The 22,858-nt window shown below is 47.1% G+C and overlaps 1 protein-coding gene across 2 annotated transcripts in view; it reads right to left on the bottom strand.

Moving 5' to 3' along the window:
• Window positions 1–22,414, bottom strand: part of LOC132387180 (oxidized low-density lipoprotein receptor 1-like) — a 40,658-nt gene extending 18,244 nt beyond the window's left edge. The window contains exons 1-5 of one of the 2 annotated variants that reach the window (XM_059959526.1): window positions 22,184–22,414; window positions 18,795–19,047; window positions 4,406–4,509; window positions 4,166–4,237; window positions 2,803–2,922 (exon numbers count right to left, since the gene is read on the bottom strand). In XM_059959526.1, coding sequence (XP_059815509.1) covers window positions 2,803–2,922; window positions 4,166–4,237; window positions 4,406–4,509; window positions 18,795–18,982 — 484 coding nt within the window. In that variant the 5' untranslated portion in view covers window positions 18,983–19,047; window positions 22,184–22,414. Of the gene's footprint in view, window positions 1–2,802; window positions 2,923–4,165; window positions 4,238–4,405; window positions 4,536–18,794; window positions 19,048–22,183 lie in introns of those variants that run through there. The other variant, XM_059959527.1, reaches the window with a different exon arrangement.
• Between the last annotated feature and the right edge of the window lie 444 nt (window positions 22,415–22,858).

Raw genomic sequence — 22,858 nt, 5'->3', positions numbered from 1 at the left:
TAATAAGACTGTTGGCAGTGTGGAGGATCAGAGGGACCTTGGGGTACGAGTCCATATGAAGCTCAAAGCAGCTCCACAGATTGACTCTGTGGTTAGGAAGGCCTATTGTGGTTAGGAAGGTGTATTGGCCTTCATCAATCGTGAAATTGAATTTAGGAGCAAAGAGGTAATGTTGCAACTTTATAGGACATTGGACAGACCCCACTTGCAGTACTGTGCTCAGTTCTGGTCGCTCACTAGAGGAATGACGTGGCAGCCATCTAACTGGTGCAGAGGAGATTTACGAGGATGTCTCCTAGATTGGGGAGCATGCCTTTTAAGAATAGGCTAAGTGAACTCGGCCTTTTCTCCTTGGAACGAGGGAGGATGAAAGGTGACTTGATAGAGGTGTATAAGGTGATGAGAGACATTGATCGTGTGGATATTCAGAGGCTTTTGGCCCAGGGCTGAAATGGTTGCCACAAGAGGACACAAGTTGAAGGTGCTGGGGATTAGGTACAGTGGAGACGTCAGGGGTATTTTTTTTACTCAGAGAGTGGTCAGTTCGTGGAATTGGCGGCCAGCAACTGTGATGAAGCCGGATAAGATAGGGTATTTTAACAGATTAGTATTGCGCTGTAGGTTTTCTATGTTTCATAAGATATAGTAGCCGAAGTAGTACTTTCGGACCATCGAGACTGTTCCGCTATTCAATCGTGGGCTGATCTAATTTTTTCAGTCATCCCCACTCCATTGTTTTTGCCCAGACCCTCTGAAACGCTGGCTAATCAAGAACCTATCTCTCTCTGCCTTAAATGCACTTGATGACTTGGCTCCCACAGCTGCTCGTGGCAAAAAAATTCCATACATTTACCTCCCTCTGACTGATGTAATTTCTCCTCAGTTCTAACAGGACGTCCTTCAATCCTGAAGATTTGCTCTCTTGTCCTAGAATTCTTTACCAACGGAAGGAACTTTTCCATATCTAGACTGTTCGTAAATGTTCAGCATTCGGAAAATTTCTGTGAGATCTTCGCGTATTCTGCTGAACCCCAAGGAATACAGACCAAGAGCTGCCGGATGTCCCTAATACAGCAAATCTCTCATTCCTGGAATCATTCTAGTCAATCTTCTCTGAACCCTCTCTGATGTCAGTATATATGAGGAACCCAAACTGAACACAATACTCTAAGTTTCTTCTCACCAGTGCCTTTTGGTACCTCAACAAATTCCAAATTCCTTGACTTGGTAATGGCTGACAGGTGTCTGACCGAGTCCAGAGATCTGTCAGATCTCCCCTGTACCTCCTCCGCTCCAGAGAAAGCAGCCCAGGTGTCCGACCTCTCATTGTAAGACATGCCATCTTATCCCGGCAGAGTCCTGTTAAACCTCTCCGGAGACTCCCCAAAGCCCTGACATCCTCCCGATAATGGGGAGACCAGAACTGTATTCAATGAGCCTGATTCAGCATAACTAGTGATTTTTATGAAGTTGCAACATAACTCCCTGACATTTGTACTCAATGCATCGACTAATAAAGGCAAGAAAGCCATCGGACTTCTTAACCATCCCATCAAACTATGCAGCCACGTTCAGGGAGCTATGAACATGGAGCCCAAGATCCTCTGCCCATCTAAAGTAAGGAAACGTTCGGCACAGCATTGTATCCGAAGGGCCTGTTCTCTATGTTTCTATGTTACAGCACTGTTTATGGTTTTGGCTTTGATAGTGTGTCATTTCGTTCATTAGAGTTACCGAGGTGCAACATTTTAGGCTTGTCCCTGTTAAACTCCATGCAACTCCCGGTTTCCAAACCATATCTGTAACTGATCTGCATCCCACTGAGAATACTTTGCCGGTCTCCTCCGCTCTCCACAGCGCCACTTCTCGACGTATCATCAGCAAAGCTACTAACCCACCCATCTGTAATTTCATGCAGATCATTTATATACATTTAAGAGCCGAGTGGTAATTTTGCAGTTCCTGTTCAGACTCCACTTAGAGTACTATGCTCAGTTCTGCTCGCCTTGGAAACACGTCGAAACCATAGAAAGTGTTCAGAGGACATTTGGAAGAATGTTTCCTGGATTGAACAGAATGCTTGATGAGAATAAGTTGAGTGAATAAAAACCCAAAATGCCGGCAGAACTCAGCAGGCCAGACAGCATGTATGGGAGGAGGTAGAGACGACGTTTCGGGCCGAAACCCTTCATCAGGAGGGTTGAGTGAACTCAGTCTTTACTCTTTTGAGCGACCTCGGATGAGAGGTGACCTGATAGAGATATATAATGTTATGAGAGGCATTGATTGTGTGGATAGTCAGAGGCTTTTCCACAGAGCTGAAATGGCTCGCAAGGGAGGACATGGTTTTAAGGTGCTTGGAAGTAAATGCAGAGGAGATGTCAGGGGTAGGTTTTTTAGCAGCGAGTGGTGAGTGCGTGGAATGGGCTGACGGAGGCGGTGGTGGAGGTGGAAACGAGAGGATCTTTTAAGGGACTTCTTAATGGCTGCATTGAATTTAGAATAATAGAGGGCTATGGGTAAAGCCCAGGTTGTTCTAAGGTAGGGACGTGTGCGGTCAGTTTTTTGGGCCGAAGGGCCTGTATTGTGACGTATGTGTTCTATGTTTCTATGTTTCTAACACACCCATCTAAAATTTATATACATCACAGACAGAAATTTAACTGTGGAGTCGAGTGACAACGTTTTATTACCCAGATGTTGTAAGTCTATGGGACACAGAGACAGATGCATTAGAAACTTGGACAATTGCGAGTATGACACGTGATCCCTCCAGACGACGTCATCACTGTGAACACTAACCTGTTTGTGCAGTGGTTGACAACCCGCCAGGTGCCGAGGCAATGGGAGGATCTTCACGCTGATCGATGCGGATTTCCTTTTTCCGAATGTTCAAATCAGAGTAGGTGGAGTTCAGATCGCCTGGGAGAGGGAGAGAGAGCAGATAAGCAAGAGAGTGAGAGCGGTAGAGAATGGGGGAGGGTGTCAGGAAGAGAGAGGAGGGGGTGAGAGAAGAGAGAGAGGCAAATGAGGGAGACAGAATGAGTGAGAATTCGAGTGAGAGGGTCAGGGAGAGTGGTAGAGACTCAAGAGGCTCTCGGGGGCAGCAGAGGAGAGCGATGGACAGAGAGAGGGTTGTAGCGACAGTGGTGCTGGGAGGGAAGATGAAAGAGTAAGTATCAGAAGGGAGAACGGGGTGAGAGAGGTGGAAACAGAGTGAGAGGGGCGGGGAGAGAGTCGGGAACAGTGAGAGGGCAGGGAGAGGTGTGAAAAAGGGCGAAAAAGACGGGGATTGAGAAGAGGGAGTGAGGGGAGAAGAAATGTGAGAGGGTGATGGAGAAGAGTGAAGAAGAAAATTTGAGAGAGAGGGCGAAGAGCGAGGGGACACAGTGTAGGGGAAAGGGCATGACCCATGGATCGTCAGGAGGAGAGGGCGTGAGGGGAGTTCAGGGGCAAAATTAGGGACAGAGCCAGGTTGTAAGACCGGAGGGGCGGACAGGGAAGGATAAGAGGGAGCGGAGAGAGATGGACAGAACGCGAGGGGGAGACCGAGAATGGTAGAGACGGTGACTGTGATAGAGGAGAGACTGGAGGAAGGGGGGCAATGAGAGAGGGCGAAGAGCAGGGGACAGTGGGGGAGAGTAGGGAAAACGGGGAGAGAGGGGGTGAAACGGAGAGCGGAGTGTGAGGAGGTGAGGGAGCGGAGGGGAAAGAGTGTGGGGTTAAGAACATTGAGAGAGCAGTTATGGATTTATACAGCGCCTCATCCTCACCGTTTCTCCCACTGCGTCCCTCCTCACCCTCCTCCCTCCTCACGGTGCTCACTCATCACCACAAACCCACCCTACAGCGCTCACTCCTCAGCGCCCCTTCCTCCACAAGGCACATATCATGCTAGCTCTCCTCACCGACCCTCAGCACACACTCATCAAACCATCCTACGGCGCTCCCTGTATACTGTCCCTACCAGGGCGCTCACACCTAACGGCACCCTCCCCACCGTTCCTCCCACAAAGTTCACCCACCCATCGTCTTTCCCATGCGTTCCCTCCGTCTTATGCTCAAACAAGCAATCCTTAGGGTGACTGTACGTTTGCCCTGAGATCTCTGGACAGGATTGAACACGTCAGCTAAACAGTGTCAAACCAACAAAGATAAAACTGACCTCGATCTTTCCGCACCCGGGGCGCAGAGCGAGTCTTGAAATTCAGTTCAGCGTACGATACATCAGGTTCAGCTGGGGACAGAACAGCGAGGGTCAGAGACAGACGGAAGTTCCCTCCACACAGTCGAATCACACACTCCCGGGGTCAGACACAGAATGTAGCACTCTCCACCGCGTCCCATCACACACACCAGGATAAGCTACAGAATAGATCAGCCCCTGTCTCTCTGCCCCACTCACCTCGGGAAGGGGACCGTGCGTCCGTTTTTCCCAACTTCACATTCATGTGACTCTCGTTCCGGTCCATCCTGCCGAGTATTCTCTGCGTCTCTGAGCTCAGGTAGCTGAAACAACCGTTGTCAGAGGAAGCCTGTGTAAACAAGTGGTTTAGACCGGTAACAACCAACGCCGGATGAAGAGCTGATGAGAGTGGGGAGAAAGAAGAGAAGACTGCGGTCGAGGATAGAGAGGTTGTGCCAATGGAAAGACTGGGGAGAAGGAAGCGAGTGAATGGGTGTGTCCAGAGAACAGGGAGGAAGGAGTGATGGAGATGGGGGATAATGAGCGGAGAGGGTGAGACTTGGAGAAATTAAGGCAGGAGAGTTGGGGAGTGATTGGAGAGAGAGGGTCGGTGAACGGAGGTAAGGGTGAGAGATCAGGATGGAACAAGACAGCGGGGAGGAGGAGAGGAGGAATGGAGATCGCCGTTCAGATGGAGGAGGAATTCCGGAAGGTCTGAAGAAATGTGGAAACGAAGAAGGGACAGAGAAAGGAAAGGATTTGGAGGAGATGAGTTGAGAGAGGAATGAGCTGAGTGCAGGAATGAGAAAGGAGGGAACGACCGAGGAATTTTGTCACTCGTACAGAGTCAATTATCAAGGACAGATGCACCTCCAGCTGGTTTCTGCTTTGAGCATTGGACTTTCCCTCCCTCCGAGTGAGGTGAAAAATTCACCTCGAAACATGGTCCATTCAGAGCGTTTCCTCGCTTTCCTCGTCCAGTGGCGCACTCTCTCATTCTCCCTCCTTATTCCGTGGCATTCCCTGTCTCTTCCTCTCGTTCTCCTTCGACAAGCTTCCCCCACTCTCCACTTTTCATTCTACTTTTCCCTCCCACAATTCTTTCTCACTTTCTATCCCATCTCCCTCCCCTCCTCAAACCTTGCTCTTTTCTCTACCTCCTCTCTCCCACATTTGCCCCACTGTCTCCCCTTCCCCATTGTCTTAATCCACACTGTCACCCAACTGCCCCTCCCTTTTGCTTCTCTCCACGACCAACACTTCTGTCACTTTGACAGGCAGATGTGCTTACACGCTCACAGATCCTTTCAGTATTCCCCGTCCCTTCCGACTGTCTACCTTCATTTCCTTCGTCCCATCTCCACCCCTACTCCCATCCGAGATCCCCGTTCTCTCCCAGCACACCTTACTCCTTCCCGCCCCCACTCTTTCTCTGCCTTTCGTTTTCCTCAGTCCCTCGCATCCTTCTCCCACCCTCGCCTGGCACTGGCTCCTTCTGTCCCACACAACTCAGCCCCTTCCACGGCTTCCCTATTACGCACCTGCCCTCTCCCCTTCCTCTACACTATCCACTTTTGACGATTTTAACGGCTTTCTTTCCTCCTCTCCTCTTCCCTCATATTTCCACTCCCACTTCAGTTATGCCTTCACTCGCCCTCTTGGATGCCGTGTTTCCCTACTTTCTCAATAATCCTCCTATTGGATACCTTATCAAATGCCTTGCTGAAATCCATATACACTACATATAATGCCCTTCCTTCATCAATGTGTTTAGTCACATTCTCAAGGAATTGAAGCAGGCTTGTAAGGCACGACCTGCCTTTGGTAAAGCGATGCTGACTATCCCTAATCATATTATACCTCTCCAAATGTTCATGAACCCTGCTTCTCAGGATCTTGTGCATCCACTGGTCAATAATTCCCTGGGCTATGTCCAACCCTTTCTTGAATAAAGGGTCAACATCCGCAACCCTCCAATACTCCGGAACATTTCCCCTCCCCGTTGATGATGTAAAGATCTTCGCCAGAGCCTCAGCAATCTCCTTCCTCGCCTTCCATTGTAGCCTGGGGTACATCTCATCCGTTCCCGGCGACGTACCGACCTGATGCTCTCCAAAAGTTCAAGCTCATCCCCTTTCTTAAAATCCACACGCTGAAGCTTTTCAGTCAGCTGCAAGTGATCGCTACAATCACCAAGATCCTTTTCCATAGTGAATACTGGAGCATAAAACTTCATTAAGGACCTCTGCTATGTTCTCCGGTTCCATACACACTTCTGCTCTGTCACACTTGATAGGTCCTATTCTTTCGCGTCTTATCCTCTTAATCTCCACACACTTGAGGAAAGCCTTGGCATTTTCCTTAATCCTGCCCGGCAAGAATTTCTCATGGCCCCTTCTGCCCCACCTATTTTCCTTCTTAACCTCATTCCCGTTAGCCTTATAATCTTCTAGATCTCTAACGTTAGCCATTTCTCTCAATCTTTTTGCAAGATGTTCATTTTCGTCTTGACTAGATTTAGTACAGCCTTTGTACACATGGTTCCTGTGCCCGACCATAACTTCCTTGTCGCGTTGGAACGTACCTTTGCCGAACTCCACACAAATATCCCCTGAACATTTGCCTCATTTATGCCGTATTTTTCACTGAGAACATCTGCATCCAATTTAAGCTTGCAGTTTCCTGACTGATAGCCTGATGATTCCCCTTACTCCAACTAAATGCGTTTCTAACTTGTCTGTTCCTAACTCTCTCCAACGCAACTGTAAGGAAGATAAAATAATGTTCGCTATCTCCAAAAAGGTCTCGCACTGAGTGTTGTGCTACCTGACGAAGTTCATTTCCCAATGCCATAAGAAGTGCATCCTCTCCTCTTATGGGGTTATCTACATATTATGTCAAGGAAATTTCATGAACACACCTAAGAAACTCGACTCATCTAAATTCCTTGCTCCAGGGAGATACCAAATGATATTTTGGAAATAAAAATCTCCCATCACGACACCTTTATTATTATTACACCTTTCTACGATTTTCTTCCCAATCTAGTCCTCGATATCCCTGTTGCTATTGGGCGGCCTAAAAAAAAAAAAACACCTGGTAAAGTTATTGACTGCTTCTTGTACGTAACCTCCACCCACAGAGATTCCGTAGATAATTCCTCTATGCTATCCAACTTTCCTGGAGCTTAGTCACTATCTTTGATAAAGAGTACCCGCCTCCATCTCTTTTGCCTCCCTCCCAGTACTTCTTGACTGTCTCTAAATATCCAAGTATCTGTAATGGCCAAAATGTCATATCTCCAAAGGAGATAGTGATCACACACTACATCCCTAACCATAGCTTTGGAGAGGGATAGGAGGAGATAAGTCAGCAAAGCGTTTAGTTGGAATCGGGGTAAAATATGAGGCTATTACTCGTTTACTCTCATATTGTGTACTGTTTGCAAACATCGCCGAATATCCACCCAAACGAGATTTCGTAAGTTTATCGGTCCGGGGGCTACCATCACCCAGATGAATCCCGGAGCCGAACCGATGATCGCATTCCCGCTATTTTTTTAAATTTTCTTGTAAACTCTTTCTTTAGCTTTCACAAGAGCTTCGAGTTCCCTTTTAGGTTTGAATTGGATACTTCTTGAGAACTGAGAACTTATTTATTTTTGGAATACATTTTTCACAGAAACGAAAGCAATTGCTGTTGTGCTGACAACCCTTGCAGATGTGGTTGGAGAAATGGCAGAAGAGTTCAACCCGGACACATAGAAAGATAAAGCACAGTGTTAAGGACAAGACCGTGTCGATGAGCAGAGGGATCTTCCGGTCCGTGTCTGTAGCTCCATGAACGTGGCTCCGCAGTTTGCAGACGATATGAGGATAAGTGGAGGGGAAGGCAGTTTTGAGGAAGTAGAGAGGCTACAGAGGGGCTTAGACAGCGCAAAGTAATGGCAAATTTACTGTTGTGTTGAAATATGTATGGTCAGGCACTTTGGCAGAAAATAAAGGTTTGACTATTTTCTAAGTGGAAAGGAAACACAAAAATCACAGAGAATCAAGGGGACTTTAAAGTCCCTGTGCGAGATTCCCTAACATTTTTTAGGGAAGTCTAGAAATCTACAACACATTCCCGGCCCCTCAGCCCACAATGTTGTGTCGATGATGTAAACTTCTCAGGGAGAGTCTGTGATGAGGAGGGCAAATGCAAGTCAGCATTTCGACGCTGAAACTTTATAAAGCACTGCCGAGGCCTGACGTAGAGTGTTGTGAACAGTTTTGGGCCTCTTATCTTAGAAAGATGGTGCTCAGAGTGGAGAGGGTTCAAACGATGTTCACAAAACTGATTCCAAGATTGAAGGGCGGCATATGGGAAGTGCTGGATATCTCTAGGCCTGTACTCACTGGAATTTAGAAGGAAGAAAGGTGACCCCATCGAAGTCTATTGAATATTTAAATTCCTTGATCGACTGGGTATGGAGAGGATAGTTTCTATAGTGGAGGAGTCGATTACCAGAGGACAGAGACTTAGAAGAACTGCGCGTCACAAGCAGAACTTACTACAGCCAGTGAGTGGTGAATCAGTGTATTTCATTGCCACAGGCGGCCGTGGAGGGCAAGGTACATTTTTATGGCAGTAGTTCTTGATTGGTCAGGGCGTGAAGGAATACAGGGAGAAGGCAGGGGATTGAGGCTGAGAAGTAAAATGGATCAACCACAATGAAATTGTGGAGCAGTCTCCATGTGTCGATTAGTCCAATTCTGCTCCTAAATCTTACGTTCTTATGATGTTACTTCTGTTTTATTGTGGAAAGGCTAAATGCTATTGCTCGGTTTGACTGTCAGAAGACTGAGGTCACGAAAGTCACAGGATAAGATGCAGAAGCTGCCTTGCTTGTGTGAGCTAACAAAAGCTAGCAGCATTTCATACTAAGAATGAGCTAATGTTCACTTTTACCCAACTCTGCCTTGGTAATGGAGGAAATGACTGCAGACGTGCAGTTCTAATTTTGTGCACTGCCCGGTCGCATCCATAGACTGGCTGAAACTGAACAAGTGCTTCTTGAAATCGCTCACTGACTAAATTTGGCTGTTGGCTCGTGCCCAAAATACACTGTACAATTGTAAGAGATAACCTGATATTGGCGGAGTGGAAAGGCAACGGGATCACCTATTCGAGGGTTAACCGTACACCAATGTCTGTGTATTTACTTCTGTTTGATCCCAGGATAAATGCTTTTACAGTCCAATTTGGTAAAACAGGGTAAATTCTATCGAGAGGAATGATGTGGGACCCAGGGAGAGATGACCGACTGATTTGATTGTGCATGACCTATTTTTCCATTGGTCTATGTAACATACATAGACATGTCCATTAAGAATATCCCAGATGGTAGACACCCTGGGAGATGGAAGTTTCGGAGAGACGGACATGAACTGGAGTGGTGAGAGAGGGAAAGAGAGGAGGAGATTTGGAGCGTGGAACATCGAAGGGGAGGGAGTTATCAGATGGCGTGAGACCCAGGGACAGTTGTCGGTTTGATTTGACCGGGGAAGGTAGATCACGCACGGATAGTAGATGTGATTTTCATGGAATTTAACAAGGAATTTGACAGGGTCCAGTTTGCAGACTTCATTGGAGGATGATGTGGAACCCGCGAACACCTCTCTGAGCAGTTTGATTGCGTTCAGCAATATGGCGGTTTCCCCGAGAATGTACACTGTGCAGTTAATAACCTTGCCGAAGAGAGTAATGTTGGTGGCGTTGTCAACAGAGAGGACAGTTATCATTGACAGGAGGATCCTAATCAGCTGAGGAAGATTGCCGAGCGCAGCCGCATGCAGGTTAACTCGTTAAGGGCGATCAGACATATTTCTGGACGACAAACCACGGGAAGACTTTCAGAGTGAACGGGAAGGACTCTGGAAATTATAGCAGTGCAAATGGACCTGTGCATCCAGGTACACGTTTCCCTGAAAGTGGAGTCACATGGACCCTGGGGAGTGTTGTAGAGGAAACCAGGGACACAGAGAACTATAAATCAAAACATTGAGCGCAATGCAGGCCCTTCGGTTGACAATGTTATGTTGAACGTGTACTGACTTTAGAAATTACTTAGGGTTACCCATAATCCTCTAATATTGACGGCTCCATCGATGAGTCTATAACAAGTTCCAATTGTATCCGCCTGCAGCAGGGTCGGATGTAGCACATTCCTGCCCTCACCACTGTCTACGTAAAAAAAAACTGCTCCTAACATCCCCTCTGTCCTACTGCCAGCACCTTAAAACTGTTCCCTCTCCGGTTAGTCATCTTAGCCCTGGGAAAAAGCCTCTGACGATCCACACGATCGATGCCTCTCATCATTTATACACCGCTATCAGGTCACCACATATCCTCCGTCGCTGCAAGGACAGAACTCCGAGTTCACTGAAACTATTACCAGAAGCCATGATTCCCAATCCAGGCAACATCCTTATAAATCTCCTCTGTGCCATTCCTATAGGTTCAACATCATCCCTGTTGTCAGGTGACCAGAACTGAGCACAGTTCCCCAAGTGGGGGTGGGGTGGGTGACCGCTGTGCATCATGGCTGCAACATTACCTCTCGCTGTTGAACTCAGTTCCACGGTTGATGATTACTAATGCATTGTATTCGTAAACACAGAGTTAAACTGCGCAGCAGCTACGAGTGTCTGATGGAATCGGACACCAGGATCCCTCTGATCGTCCACACTGCAAGGTTTACCATTAGTAATATATTCTGCCATTATATTAAACCTACACAAATGAACCATCTCCCACTTACCTGGGTTGAACACAATCTGCCACTTCTCAGACCAGTTTTGCATTTATAAGACCATAAGACAAAGTAGCGGAATTCGACCATTCGGGCCATCGAGTATGCTCCGCCATTTCATCATGAGCTAATTCATTCTGCCATTTAATGCCACTCCTACGCCTTATCACCTTATCCTTTGATGCCCTGGCAACTAAAATAACTATCAATTCTCGCACCCAATTACTTGAAATCCACTTGCGCCCGTGGCAACAAATTCCACAGATTCACCACCCTCTAGATAAAAAAATAAATCTTCGCATCTCTGTTCTGAATGGGCGCCCTTCAATCCCTAACTCATCTCCTCTCGTACTGGACACTCCCACCATGGGAAACAACTTTGCCAAAACCACTCTGCGTATGCCTATTAACATTAGAAATGTTTCTATCAGTTCCGGCTCATTCTGTTAAACTCCGAGGAGGGCAGTTCAAGAACCGACAAGTGCTCCGCATATGGTAACCCTCTCATTCCCGAAATCATTGTAGTGAAGCTTCTCTGAACCCACTCCAAAGTCAGCTCAGCCTTTTTTTAAATAAGGTGCCCAAAACTGTACACAGTACTCCAAGTGAGGTCTTAGCAGTTCTTATAGAGCCTCAACATCACATCCTTGCTCCTGTACTCTATTCCTCTGGAAATAAATGCCAACATTGCATTCGCATTCTTCACCACCGACTCAAGCTGGAGGTTAACATTAAGGGTATCCTGCACGAGGACTCCCATGTCCCGTTGCATCAGAGAATTTTGAATGGTCTCCTTAGTTAAATAATATTCTGCCCGTTTATTTCTTACCAAAGTGCATGAACGTACACTTTCCAACATTGCATTTCATTTGCCACTTCTCTTCCCATTCTCCGAATCTATCCATGTGTCCCTGCAGACTCTGTTTCCTCAGCACTACTGGCCTCTCCACCTATCTTTGTATCATCAGCAAACTTAGCCTCAAAGCTATCTATACCATAATCCAAATCGTTGACATACAGAGTAAAAAACGCAGCCACAACACGGACCCGTGTGGAACATCATTACTAACAGGCAGCCAAGCAGAATGGGATCCGTTTATTCCCACTCTGTTTCCTGCCAATCACACAATGCTCTGTCCACGTATGTAACTTTCCCGCAATTCTATAAGCTTTTATATTTTTTAGCAGCCTTATGTGCGGCACCTTGTTAAAGGCCTTCTAAAATTATGAGCCTTCTACAACAACTCTTTGCCTTCTGTGGGCAAGCCAGTTCAGGACCTCCAAAGCGTTGTCCCCTTGGATCCCCTGCATCCTTTCTTTCTTAATAAGCCTTGCCTAGGATACCTTATCAAATGACTGTGCGAAATCAATTTCCATTAAATCTACTGTTCTTCCTTCATCAATGTGAATAGTTACATCCTCAGAAGATTCAATCAGGCTCGTAACGCACAACCTGCCCTTTACAAAGTTATGTTGTCTATTGCTGACATATTAAACCACCCCACATGAGCATTAATTCTGCCTCTTACGATCTTCTGCATCAACCTAACAACCACTGAGATAGGACTCACTGGTCTAGAATTTCCTGGGCGCATCTACTCCCTTTCTGGAATAAAGGAAAAATATCCGCAACCCACCAATCTTCCGGAACCGCGCACGTCCCCATTGATGATGCAAAGATCATCGCCAAACTCTCAGTAACCTCCTACCTTACTTCGCCGAGTAGCCTTGGGTACATCTCATCCGGTCTCGGTGACTTATCCAAAAGATGCTTTCCTAAATATCCAGCACATCCTCTTTTTAATTGTCTACTTGTTCAAGCTTTTCAGGATGCTGCAAGTCATCACTACAATCACGAAGGTCATTCTCCACTGTGAGATCTCACTAAAATCTAGCAACTCCCCAAGTTAATGTTCCAATAACAAATCAAGAACAATTTCCCGTCTTGCAGGCTTATCTACATAATTGTAACAATAAACCTTCCTAAAAACACCTAACAGACACCAACCCATCCAAACCTCTTGCTCTATGGAGATGCCAATCGATATTTGGGAAATTAATATCTCCCATCGCGGCAACTCTGTTATAATCATAGCTTTCCATGAACTGTTTCCCTATCTGCTCCTCGATATTCCTGCTACCATTGGGCGGCCTATGAAAAAAACAACCAGTAAAGTTATTGGATTTATCCGTAGGTAACTCCTTCATGGCGTCTGCCTTTCCTGCAGCTGTGTCACAATCTCTGATCAACGGTGCCACGCCCTCAGCTCTTTTTCCCACCCGCGCCCGTTCTGAAACATCTAAGAGTTGGCACATGACGTACCATTCCTGTCTCTGAGCCTTCCAAGTCTCTGTAATGGCCACCAAATCATATCTCCAGGTGATTACTCTGGAAGATTGAACGGGGCACGACGCGCAAGCGCGTGAACGTCGGCCCGTGAGGCAGCAGGAGAGTTTAAAAAGCGAGCAGATTAACAGAGCGGGGGACGAAGTGGAGGGAGACAGGGTAGGAATGCTTTGGCTCCAGAGGCTTCGGCGAGCTGATGTTGAGGACTAGCTTCCTTGCAGTGAGATAAGGCCAGGTAATCTCCCTCAATTAATCTAATTAATTTAGGAATAGGTAATGGAGGCAGCAGTTAGGGCAGTCGAGTGTTCCGTTAACAATATGTCGAAAGTCCAGGCGAGCACAAACGTGCCTGATGACCACACCTGCAAAAGGTGCATCCAGAAGCAGCTCCTCACAAAACGTGTTAGGGAGCTGGATAAATTTCAGATCATTCGGGAGGCAGAAGGAGAAATAAACAGGAGTTACAGGGAGACACTCACCCCTAAATGCCAGGAGGCATGTAGCTGGGTGACTGTGAGCGGAGGGAAGGGGAATAGACAGAATGAGCAGAGTATCCCTGCGGCGGTTCCCACCAATAATAAGTATACAGTTTTAGACACTGTTGGTGGGGACGACCTACCAGGGACAATTTGTAGTGGTCACGTCTCTGGCAGTGAGACTGGATCCTCAGCTCAGAGGGGATGAAGTGGAGAGCAGTAGTGGTAGGGGATTCGATGGTTGGGGAGAGAGATAGGAGGTTCTGTGGGAGAGAGCGAGAATCGCGGATGGTCTGTTGGCTTCCTGGTGCTAGGGTCTGTGATATCTCGGATCGAGTTCTCAGTATTCTCAAGTGGGGGTGTGAGCAGCTGGATGTCGTGGTCCATGGATGGACAAATGACGTGGATAGGAAGTAGGAGGAGGTCCTGCAAAGAGTGTTTAGGGAGTTAAATGCAAAGTTGGAGGAAGGGACCTCCAGGGTTGCCATCTCAGGATCGCTACCCGTGCCACGTGCTACTGAGGCCAGCAATAGGAAAATCATGTAGCTAAATACGTGGCTTAGGACTTTGTGCAGGAAGGATAGATTCATGTTTCAGTACAATTCGGCCTTGTTCCAGGGAAGGTGGGGCTTGTACCGACGGGACGGGTTGCAACTGAACTGGTGGGGGACTAACATCCTTGCGGGAAGGTTTGCTAGTGCTGCACCGGGGGATTTAAACTAGATTTGCAGGTGGAGGGGAACCAGAGTGTTAGAGCAGATTGTGAGGTGGAGCAGTATAAAGGTCATGCGCGAGCTGCAAGTACAGTACATGGAGTAAAGGCAGATCCAGCATTTGAGGAAAGAGAAACAGAATAAAGTCTGTAAAGATAGTTAGGCAGAAGGGCTAAAGTGCGTGTACGACAATGCAAGAAACATCAGGAACAAAGGTAATGACATATTGCCCTTACTATATCTCAGTTCTATCCATACTGACTCTACATCTCCTGATTCTATGTCACACCTCGCAATGGACTGAATTTCATTCTTCACCAGCAGAGCCACCCCATCCCTTCTGCCCATCTGTCTGTCCTTTCGATGGAACGTATACGCTTGATTGTTCATTTCCCAGTGAAAAGTGTCAGATACGTTCACCTCGGAGAAGTGTGAGGTGGTATACTTTGGAAGGACAAACTCCAAGGCAGAGTCCAAAGTAAATGGCAGGATACGTGGTAGTGGGGAGGAGTAGAGTGATCTGGGGGGGGGGGGGTGGTACATGTGTGCATTATGATCAGAGATTCAGGGAACTAAGGCTTTACTCTTTGGAGTGAAGGAGGATGAGAGGAGACATGATAGAGGTGTACCAGATATTAGGAGGAGTAGATAGAGTGGATAGCCAGCGCCGCTTCCCCAGGGCACCACTGCTCAGTACAAGAGGACATGGCTTTAAGGTAAGGGGTTGGAAGTTCAAGGGGGATATTAGAGGAAGGCGTTTCTACTCAGAGAGTGGTTGGTGCGTGCAATTCACTGCCTAAGTCAGTGGTGGAGGCAGATACACTAATGAAATTTAAGAGACGACTAGACAGAGAATTGGAAGAATTTAAGGTGGGGGGTTATATGGGGGGCATGGTTTAAGGGTCGGCAGGGCATTGTGGGCCAAAGGGACTGTAATGTGCTGTATTATTCTATGTTCAATGTTATAACATTGCCAGATATTTCTTATTCGTCACTTCCGCCTATGAAGCCTCACTTAGACGAATTGTCTTGCCTGTCCTGACTGTTCACTACAGTGACATTTTTTCAGCCTAGTGATGTCACCCCTCCTCCTTTAATTCCTTCCACTTTCTCACGGCTAAAAATAGGGAAACCCGAAATATCTTGCTCTCCTGCTTGCTCCTCCTACACGCAATTCACAGTAATGGCTACAATGTCATAATTCACGCATTGATTCATTCCCTGAGCTCAAGCGCCTTTTTTAAAGCGTCCTGCAGTGAAATATACGGAGCTCAGGGCACCAGTCGCATTATGTCTAAACTCTTGACATCTGACTTTTTCTGCGATCTTACCATCATCTGTCTCCATAGCGACTCCGCTATTTATTCTGGAGCTCTGCATCCCATCCCCCTGCAACTCGAGTTCACCAACTCTCCCAAAAACTCTCACGCACAGCACTGACAAACGTTCCCGCTAGGATAACAGTTCCCCTCCAGTTCAGGTGTAAACAGTATTACATCTCTTCTATCTAGACTCATCTTCCTCGGAAAAAAAATACAATGATTCCATGTTTTAGAGCCCAAACACTTATACTACGTGCTAATCTGTATGGCCTTCCTCTGGCTGAATACACTGGGGCGGGTAGTGGTCCTGTCCTTTAATTTAATAGCTATATCCCTGTCCTCACTTTGCAAAACCACCTTCCCATAGATACCGTTTTTATTTTTACATATATGCTGCTCACTCACTTAAGAATCATAGAGAAGGAATGGTGTGCTGAGAAAAGAGGAAGGAAGTGTAGGAGAGTGGGGCCACAGAAAGGGTGTTCGGTTTGCAGCCCTTGGTTCAGAACTTGTGAGTTACCATTTTCTTGCTCCCTATCTTTGCTTGGAGTCAGCTTAAAATCCGAAATCCACTGACCCATGACTCGGAGTCAGAGACAAAGCGAGAATCCCTCCGTATAATCCCATCACACACTCCCCGGGTCAGACACAGACAGAATCTCCCTCCGCAACGATCCTTCACACTCGCCCGGGGTCAGGCGCAGAGTGCAGCTCCCTCCACTCTGTCCCAACACACATACCCTAGGGCATACACGAAGCGAAACTCCGTCCACACCGTCCCAGCATACTCTTCCAGGGTCAGTTAACCTGCGAAGCTCCCTAAATGTTATCCCATCACACTCCCGGGGTCGGAAATGTGAAGTACCTCCCGCAGCGTCGCAGCACACCTTACCGGAGTCAGCAAAAGTACGAAACCCTCTCCCTCCTCCGTTTCCCCCACTCACCAATACCCAGATTTTCGGCTTTCCAGTAGTCTTGAATGGTGTGTGTGTCTCGGAGATGGCGTGTGTGTGAGCGGATTGTGTGTTGCCGTTAGAGGAAGGAAGGGGAGGAGAGAGGAGACCAGGGAAAGGGTGCTGAGAATGCAAACACTGATGCAAGTGGTGTAGAACACATGACCGGACTGAGATGCAGAGTTGTGGAGAGTTTCAGATCCTGGTGATCGATATCCGGTGCAACAGGTGGGGAGGTGAAACACCACCCATCATCTCTCCCTCTTACTACTCATAATTTCCTGAGGGATGGGTGACGGAGACGAGAGTGGTGTATTGCAGACAGTGTGTGACGGTGACGGGAATGAGTGCAGGGTTGAACGTTTGACGGAGTTTAGAAGGATTTTGCAGAGGGAGGGTGTTATGCATACGGAGTGGTGTTTTCAATTGTTTTGGAATTACATTGCAGGTTAACTTTTTCCCAATATGTGCTCCCTATCACACTCTCGGCATCCCCAATGACCCTGAGTCCATCCAGTTCCATTTCCAGCTCCTCAAAGCGGAATGTTACAATATGCAGCTGGATGCTCTTAAGAACGCGTCTATCTAAGAACGCGTCTATCTAACCCTTTCTTGAAAGCATAGAGAGACCTGTCCTCCACTGCCTTCTGAGGCAGAGCATTCTATACATCCACAACTCACTGGGTTATATATTTTCCTGACCTCCGTTCTGAATTGGTTACTCCTTAAACTGTGCCCTTTGGTTCTGCACTCCCCCATCATCGGGAAAATGTTTCCTGCCTCTAGCGTGTCCAATCCCTGAATAATCATATATGTTTCAATCAGGTCCCCTCTCATCCTTCAAAATTCCAATGTATACAAGCCCAGTTGCTCCAATCTTTCATCACCCGACAGTCCCGCAATCGCGGTAATCAACCTCGTGAACCTTTGCTGCACTCCCTCAATAGCAAGAATGTCCTTCCTCAAATTTGGAGAACAAAACTGAACACAATACTCTAGAAGTGGTCTCACGAGGGCCCTGTGCAACTGCAGAAGGAACTCTTTGCTCTTATACTCAACTCCCCTTGTTATGAAGGCCATCATGCCATTAGCTTTCTTCACTGTATGCTGCACCTGCATGCTTACTTTCAGTGTCTGATAAACAAGGACACCTGGATCTCATTATACTTCATTTTTTCCCAACTTGAAACCAATCAGATAGTAATTTGCCTTCCTGTTCTTGTCACCAAAGTGGTTAACATCAAATTTATCCACTTTAAACTGCATCTGCCATGCATCTGCCCACTCATCCAACCTGTCCAAATCACCCTGCATTCTCCTAAAATCCTCCTCGTATTTCACACTACCACCCAGCTTTGTTTCATCTGCAAATTTGCTTATTTTATTTTTAATCCCTTCATCTGAATCATTAATGTATACTATAAATAGCTGCGGTCCCAACACTGAGCCTTGAGGTACCCCACTAGCCACTGTCTGCCGTTCTGAAAACGACCCGTTACACCCTACTCTTTGTTTCCTGTCAGCCAACCAATTCTCTATCCATGTCTGTACTCTACCCCCAATACCATGTGCTCTAATCTTGCCCACTATTCTCCTGTGTGGGACCTTATCAAAGGTTTTTTGAAAGTCCGGGTACACGACATCCACTGACTCCCCTTGTCCATTCTCATAGATAGATTCTCATAAACTTCCAGATTAGTCTTGCAGAGTCAGACAATAGATGTGATACCCACCACACGGACCCAACACACAGAGCCTAGGTCACAGACTGAGTAATCCTGTCACACACACACACACACACACACTCTCTCTCTCTCTCTCTCTCTCTCTCTCTCTCTCTCTCTCTCTCTCTCTCTCTCTCTCTCTCTCTCTCTCTCTCTCTCTCTCTCTCTCTCTCTCTCTCTCTCTCTCTCTCTCTCTCTCTCTCTCTCTCTCTCTCTTTCTCTTTCCTTTCCTTTCCTTTCCTTGAGAGTAGGAGCGGGGGAATGGGGGATTTTACCTCACCTTTCCTGCTGGTCAACGTTGAAAGAATAATTTGCTTTCGGGGATAGACCAATGTGGTTGAGGACGCACATATTCCTGAGACTGGTGGTCTGGCAGAAGTCCCGAAGTGAATTCGCGATTGTTCTGGATTCAAGGGCCGAATACAACTCAAGGGATTTTAGTCGATATTGGCTCCGGGTCCTGTTCATCTCCTCATATTGTTCCACAAGTCTCAGCTGGTCTCGTTCGGAAGAGATCAGGGAGGGGCGAAACTCTGTCAAGAAGAAAAGAGAAATTTGCAAAAGTTTCGGAAGGCTAGGTATTTTTTAAAATATTATAAGGCTAGCAGGAAGGATCTTAAGAGGGAAATTAGGAGAGCCAGAATGGGCCATCTGAAGTCCTTGGAGGCAGGATTAAGGAATAATTATTCGGGACTGGATGAGATGTACCCCAGCTACAATGCAAGGCGAGGGAGGAGACTGCTGAGCCTCTGGCGATGATCTTTGCATCGTCAATGGAGACGGGAGAGGTTCCGGAGGATTGGAGAGTTGCGAATATTGTTCCTTTATTCAAGAAAGGGAGCAGAGGTAGCCCAGGAATTTATAAACTAGTGAGTCGTAACTCAGTGGTTAGTAAATTGATGGAGAAAATACTGAGAGGGAAGATTTATGAACATTTGGAGACGTATGATATGATTAGGAATAGTCAGCATGGCTTTGCTTAGGACAGGTTGTGCCGTACGAGCCTGATTGAATTTTTTGAGGATGTGATTAAACACATTGATGAAGGAAGAGTAGTAGATGCAGTGTATATGGATTTCAGCAAGGCATTTGATACGTTACTCCAGGTAATGATTATTGAGAAAGTAAGGAGGCACGGGATCCAAGGGGACATTGTCTTGTGCAACCAAAACTGGCTCACAGAAGGTAATGAGTGGTTTTAGACGTGTCATGTTCTGCATGCCAGTGGTGTGCCTCAGGGACCTGTTCTGGGACCCTAACTTCTCGTGATTTTTTAGTGACCTGGATGAGGAGGTGGAGGGTTGGGTTAGTACGTTTGCTGCTGACACAAAGGTTAAGGGTGTTATGTACACTGTGGAGGACTGTCAGAGTTTACAGCGGGAACTTAATAGGATGCAAAACTGGGCTGAGAAGTGGCAGATGAATATCAACCCAGAGAAGTGTAAAGCGGTTCATTTTGGTAGGTCAAATATGATGGCAGAATATGGCATTAATGGTAAGGCTCTTGGCAGTGTGGAGGATCAGAGGAATCTTGGTGACCGAGTCCATAGGACGCTCAAAGCAGCTGCGCCGGTTGACTCTGTGGTTAAGAAGGCGCATGGTGTATTAGGTTTCATCAATCGTGGACCTAAATTTAGAAGCCCAGAGGTAATCTTGCAGCTATATAGGTCCCTGGTCAAACCATTGGAGTACTGTGCTCAGTTGTTTTCGCCTCACTGAAGAACGGATGAGGAAGCCATAAAAGGATTGAGAGGAGATTTACAATGATGTTGCCTGGAATGGGGAGCATGCCCTTTGTGAATAGGTTGAGTAAACTCGGCTTTTTCTCGTAGGAGCGACGGAGGATAAGAGGTGACCTGACAGAGATGTATAACATGATGAGAGGCACTGATCGTGTGGACAGTCAGAGACTTTTTCCTACGGCTGAAATGTCTATCAGGAGTTGGCACAGTTTTAAGGTGCTTGGAAGTAGTTACAGAGGAGATGTTAGCGGTAAGCTCTTTACTGAGAGAGTGATGGGCTGCCGGCAACGGTGGTGGATGGGAATACGATAGGGTGTTTTAAAAGACTTTTGGATAGGTACATGGAACAGAGTAAAATAGAGGGTTAGTGGTAAGCCAAGTAATTTCTAACGTAGGTACATGTTCAGCACAACTTTGGTGGCCGAAGGACCTTATTGTGCTGTAGGTTTTCTGTTTTCAGGAAAACTACACAACTCAGAACATGGGTCCCAGCAACATATCATCCAGGACTCTCATTTCCTCCACAGAGTATCCTTTTGTTACCCTTGTTAACGAATCCCGACAGCTCGCCTCTGCTCTCCTTCAAATTGCCTTCTGAGCCACAGAATATTAAACAGAGCCGCCAAATTGCTGTCAGCAACTACCACCACACACACACACACACACACACACACACACGCGCGCGCGCGCACACACACACACAAACATGCATTCGAAGTGGGTGGTGATCTAGTTGGTCCTACAGGGAGTGGTGTCCACGCAGACATGGGTTCACTGATGCAAAGCTCCTCCGGCACCATCGCAGCACACTCTAATGGAGCCTGAAAAACTGCGCAACTCTCTCCCTCCTCCGCGCTACCCACTCACCAACACCCAGCCTATAGGCGTACGAGTGTCCAATTGAGTGTGCCTCTCCAAGATGGTATGTCTCTGCGTGTGTGTGTGTGTGTGTGTGTGTGTGTGTGTGTGTGTGTGTGTGTGTGTGTGTGTGTGTGTGTGTGTTTTTGTGTGTGCGTGTGTGTGTGTGTGTGTGTGTGTGTGTGTGTGTGTGCGCGTGCTGCGAGAAGACCAAGGAAGGGGAGGAGAGAATTGGCCAGGGAAAGGGTGTTAAGATTGCAGATACTGAAGCAAGTGGTGTGGAACCACACGACCGGCCTGTGCATACAGAGCTGCTGAGAAGGTCAGATCCTGTTGGTAGATATCCAGTGGAAGGGCGATGTGTGATACTAGGCGTCATCTCTCCCTTATACTGACCAGAATTGCCTGACACACAGAGAGGGACGGGGGAGTGAGCGGAGTCGACGTAGATTGGGATCGTTTAGCAAACGGAGTGTATCTCGGATACGGAGATGGGCGTAGGGAACGTACAGTATGTGAGAGCGGGCAGAGAGAGTGTGTCAAATAGAGAGAGAAGAGAGTCAGCGCAGAAAGAGAGACAGGGAGAGGGAAGTAGAGACATAGAGATTTGGGTGTGGGCAGAGAGTGTGTGTGTGGGCGTAGAGTGAAGCAGGAAGAGAGAGAGGGAGGGAGAGAGAGATAGAGAGAGATATAGATCTATAACCAATGGAATGTCCGTACAGACAGGACCGGGGTCAGACAGAGTGAAGCACCCACAATTCCGTCCCATCAATCATACCCGGAGTTAGACACAGAGTGATGATCACTCCACACCATCTCATCACAGTAATCTTGCGTCAGACACCGACCCTTTCGTTCCCTGGCTATCTGTAGCTATCTGTTTGTCTGTCTGTCTGTCTGTCTGTCTGTCTGTCTGTCTGTCTGTCTCTCTCTCTCTCTCTCTCTCTCTCTCTCTCTCTCTCTCTCTCTCTCTCTCTCTCTCTCTCTCTCTCTCTCTCTCTCTCTCTCTCTCTCACTCTCTCACACACACTCTATCCTTAAGGTTAGGGGCGTGGGAGGGGTGTTTTACCTCACCTATCCTGCTGGTCAACAGTTGGGAGAATTTGCTTTCGGGTACAGAGAGATTCTTGTTGAATGTGTAACCACGCTTGAGACAGTTGGTCTGGCCGAGGACCAGAAGTTAATTCGGGGTTATCCTCGATTCAACGTGTGAATGCAACTCATGGACATTTAGACGATATCGGCACCGGTTTCTGTTCCACTTGTTCCCAAAGGTCTTCCTGTCTCGGTCGGAGGTGATCGGAGAGAGACGAATATCTGTCAAAAAGAAAAGTAAAGCTTACAAAAGGGGTTTGTAAAGTTTGGTAATTTTAGAGATCTCGATTATAAGGCTACTAGGAAGGTGCTTAAGAAGGAAATTAGGAGAGCCGGAGGGGGCCATGTGAAGGTGTTGGCGGGCAGGATGAAGGAAGACCCCAAGACATTCTACAAGTGTGTGAAGAGCAAGAGGGTAAGTCGTGAAGGAATTGGACCCATCAGGTGTGACAGTGGGAAAGTGTGTACGGAACCAGAGGAAATAAGAAAGGTACTTAATGTATACTTTGCTTCTTATTCCCTATGGAAGAGGATCTTGGTGATAGTAGTGATAACTTGCAGCGGACTTAAAAGCTTGAGCATGTGGAAAAGTCACTCGGACCGGGTGAGATGTAAACTAGTCTACCATGAGAGGCGAGGGAGGAGATTA

This window comes from Hypanus sabinus, unplaced genomic scaffold (genome assembly GCF_030144855.1).
Source record: "Hypanus sabinus isolate sHypSab1 unplaced genomic scaffold, sHypSab1.hap1 scaffold_1600, whole genome shotgun sequence".
Taxonomy (NCBI): Eukaryota; Metazoa; Chordata; class Chondrichthyes; order Myliobatiformes; family Dasyatidae; genus Hypanus; species Hypanus sabinus.
Note: the sequence above shows the minus strand (reverse complement) of the source record. Positions and strands in the feature narration are given on the sequence as shown.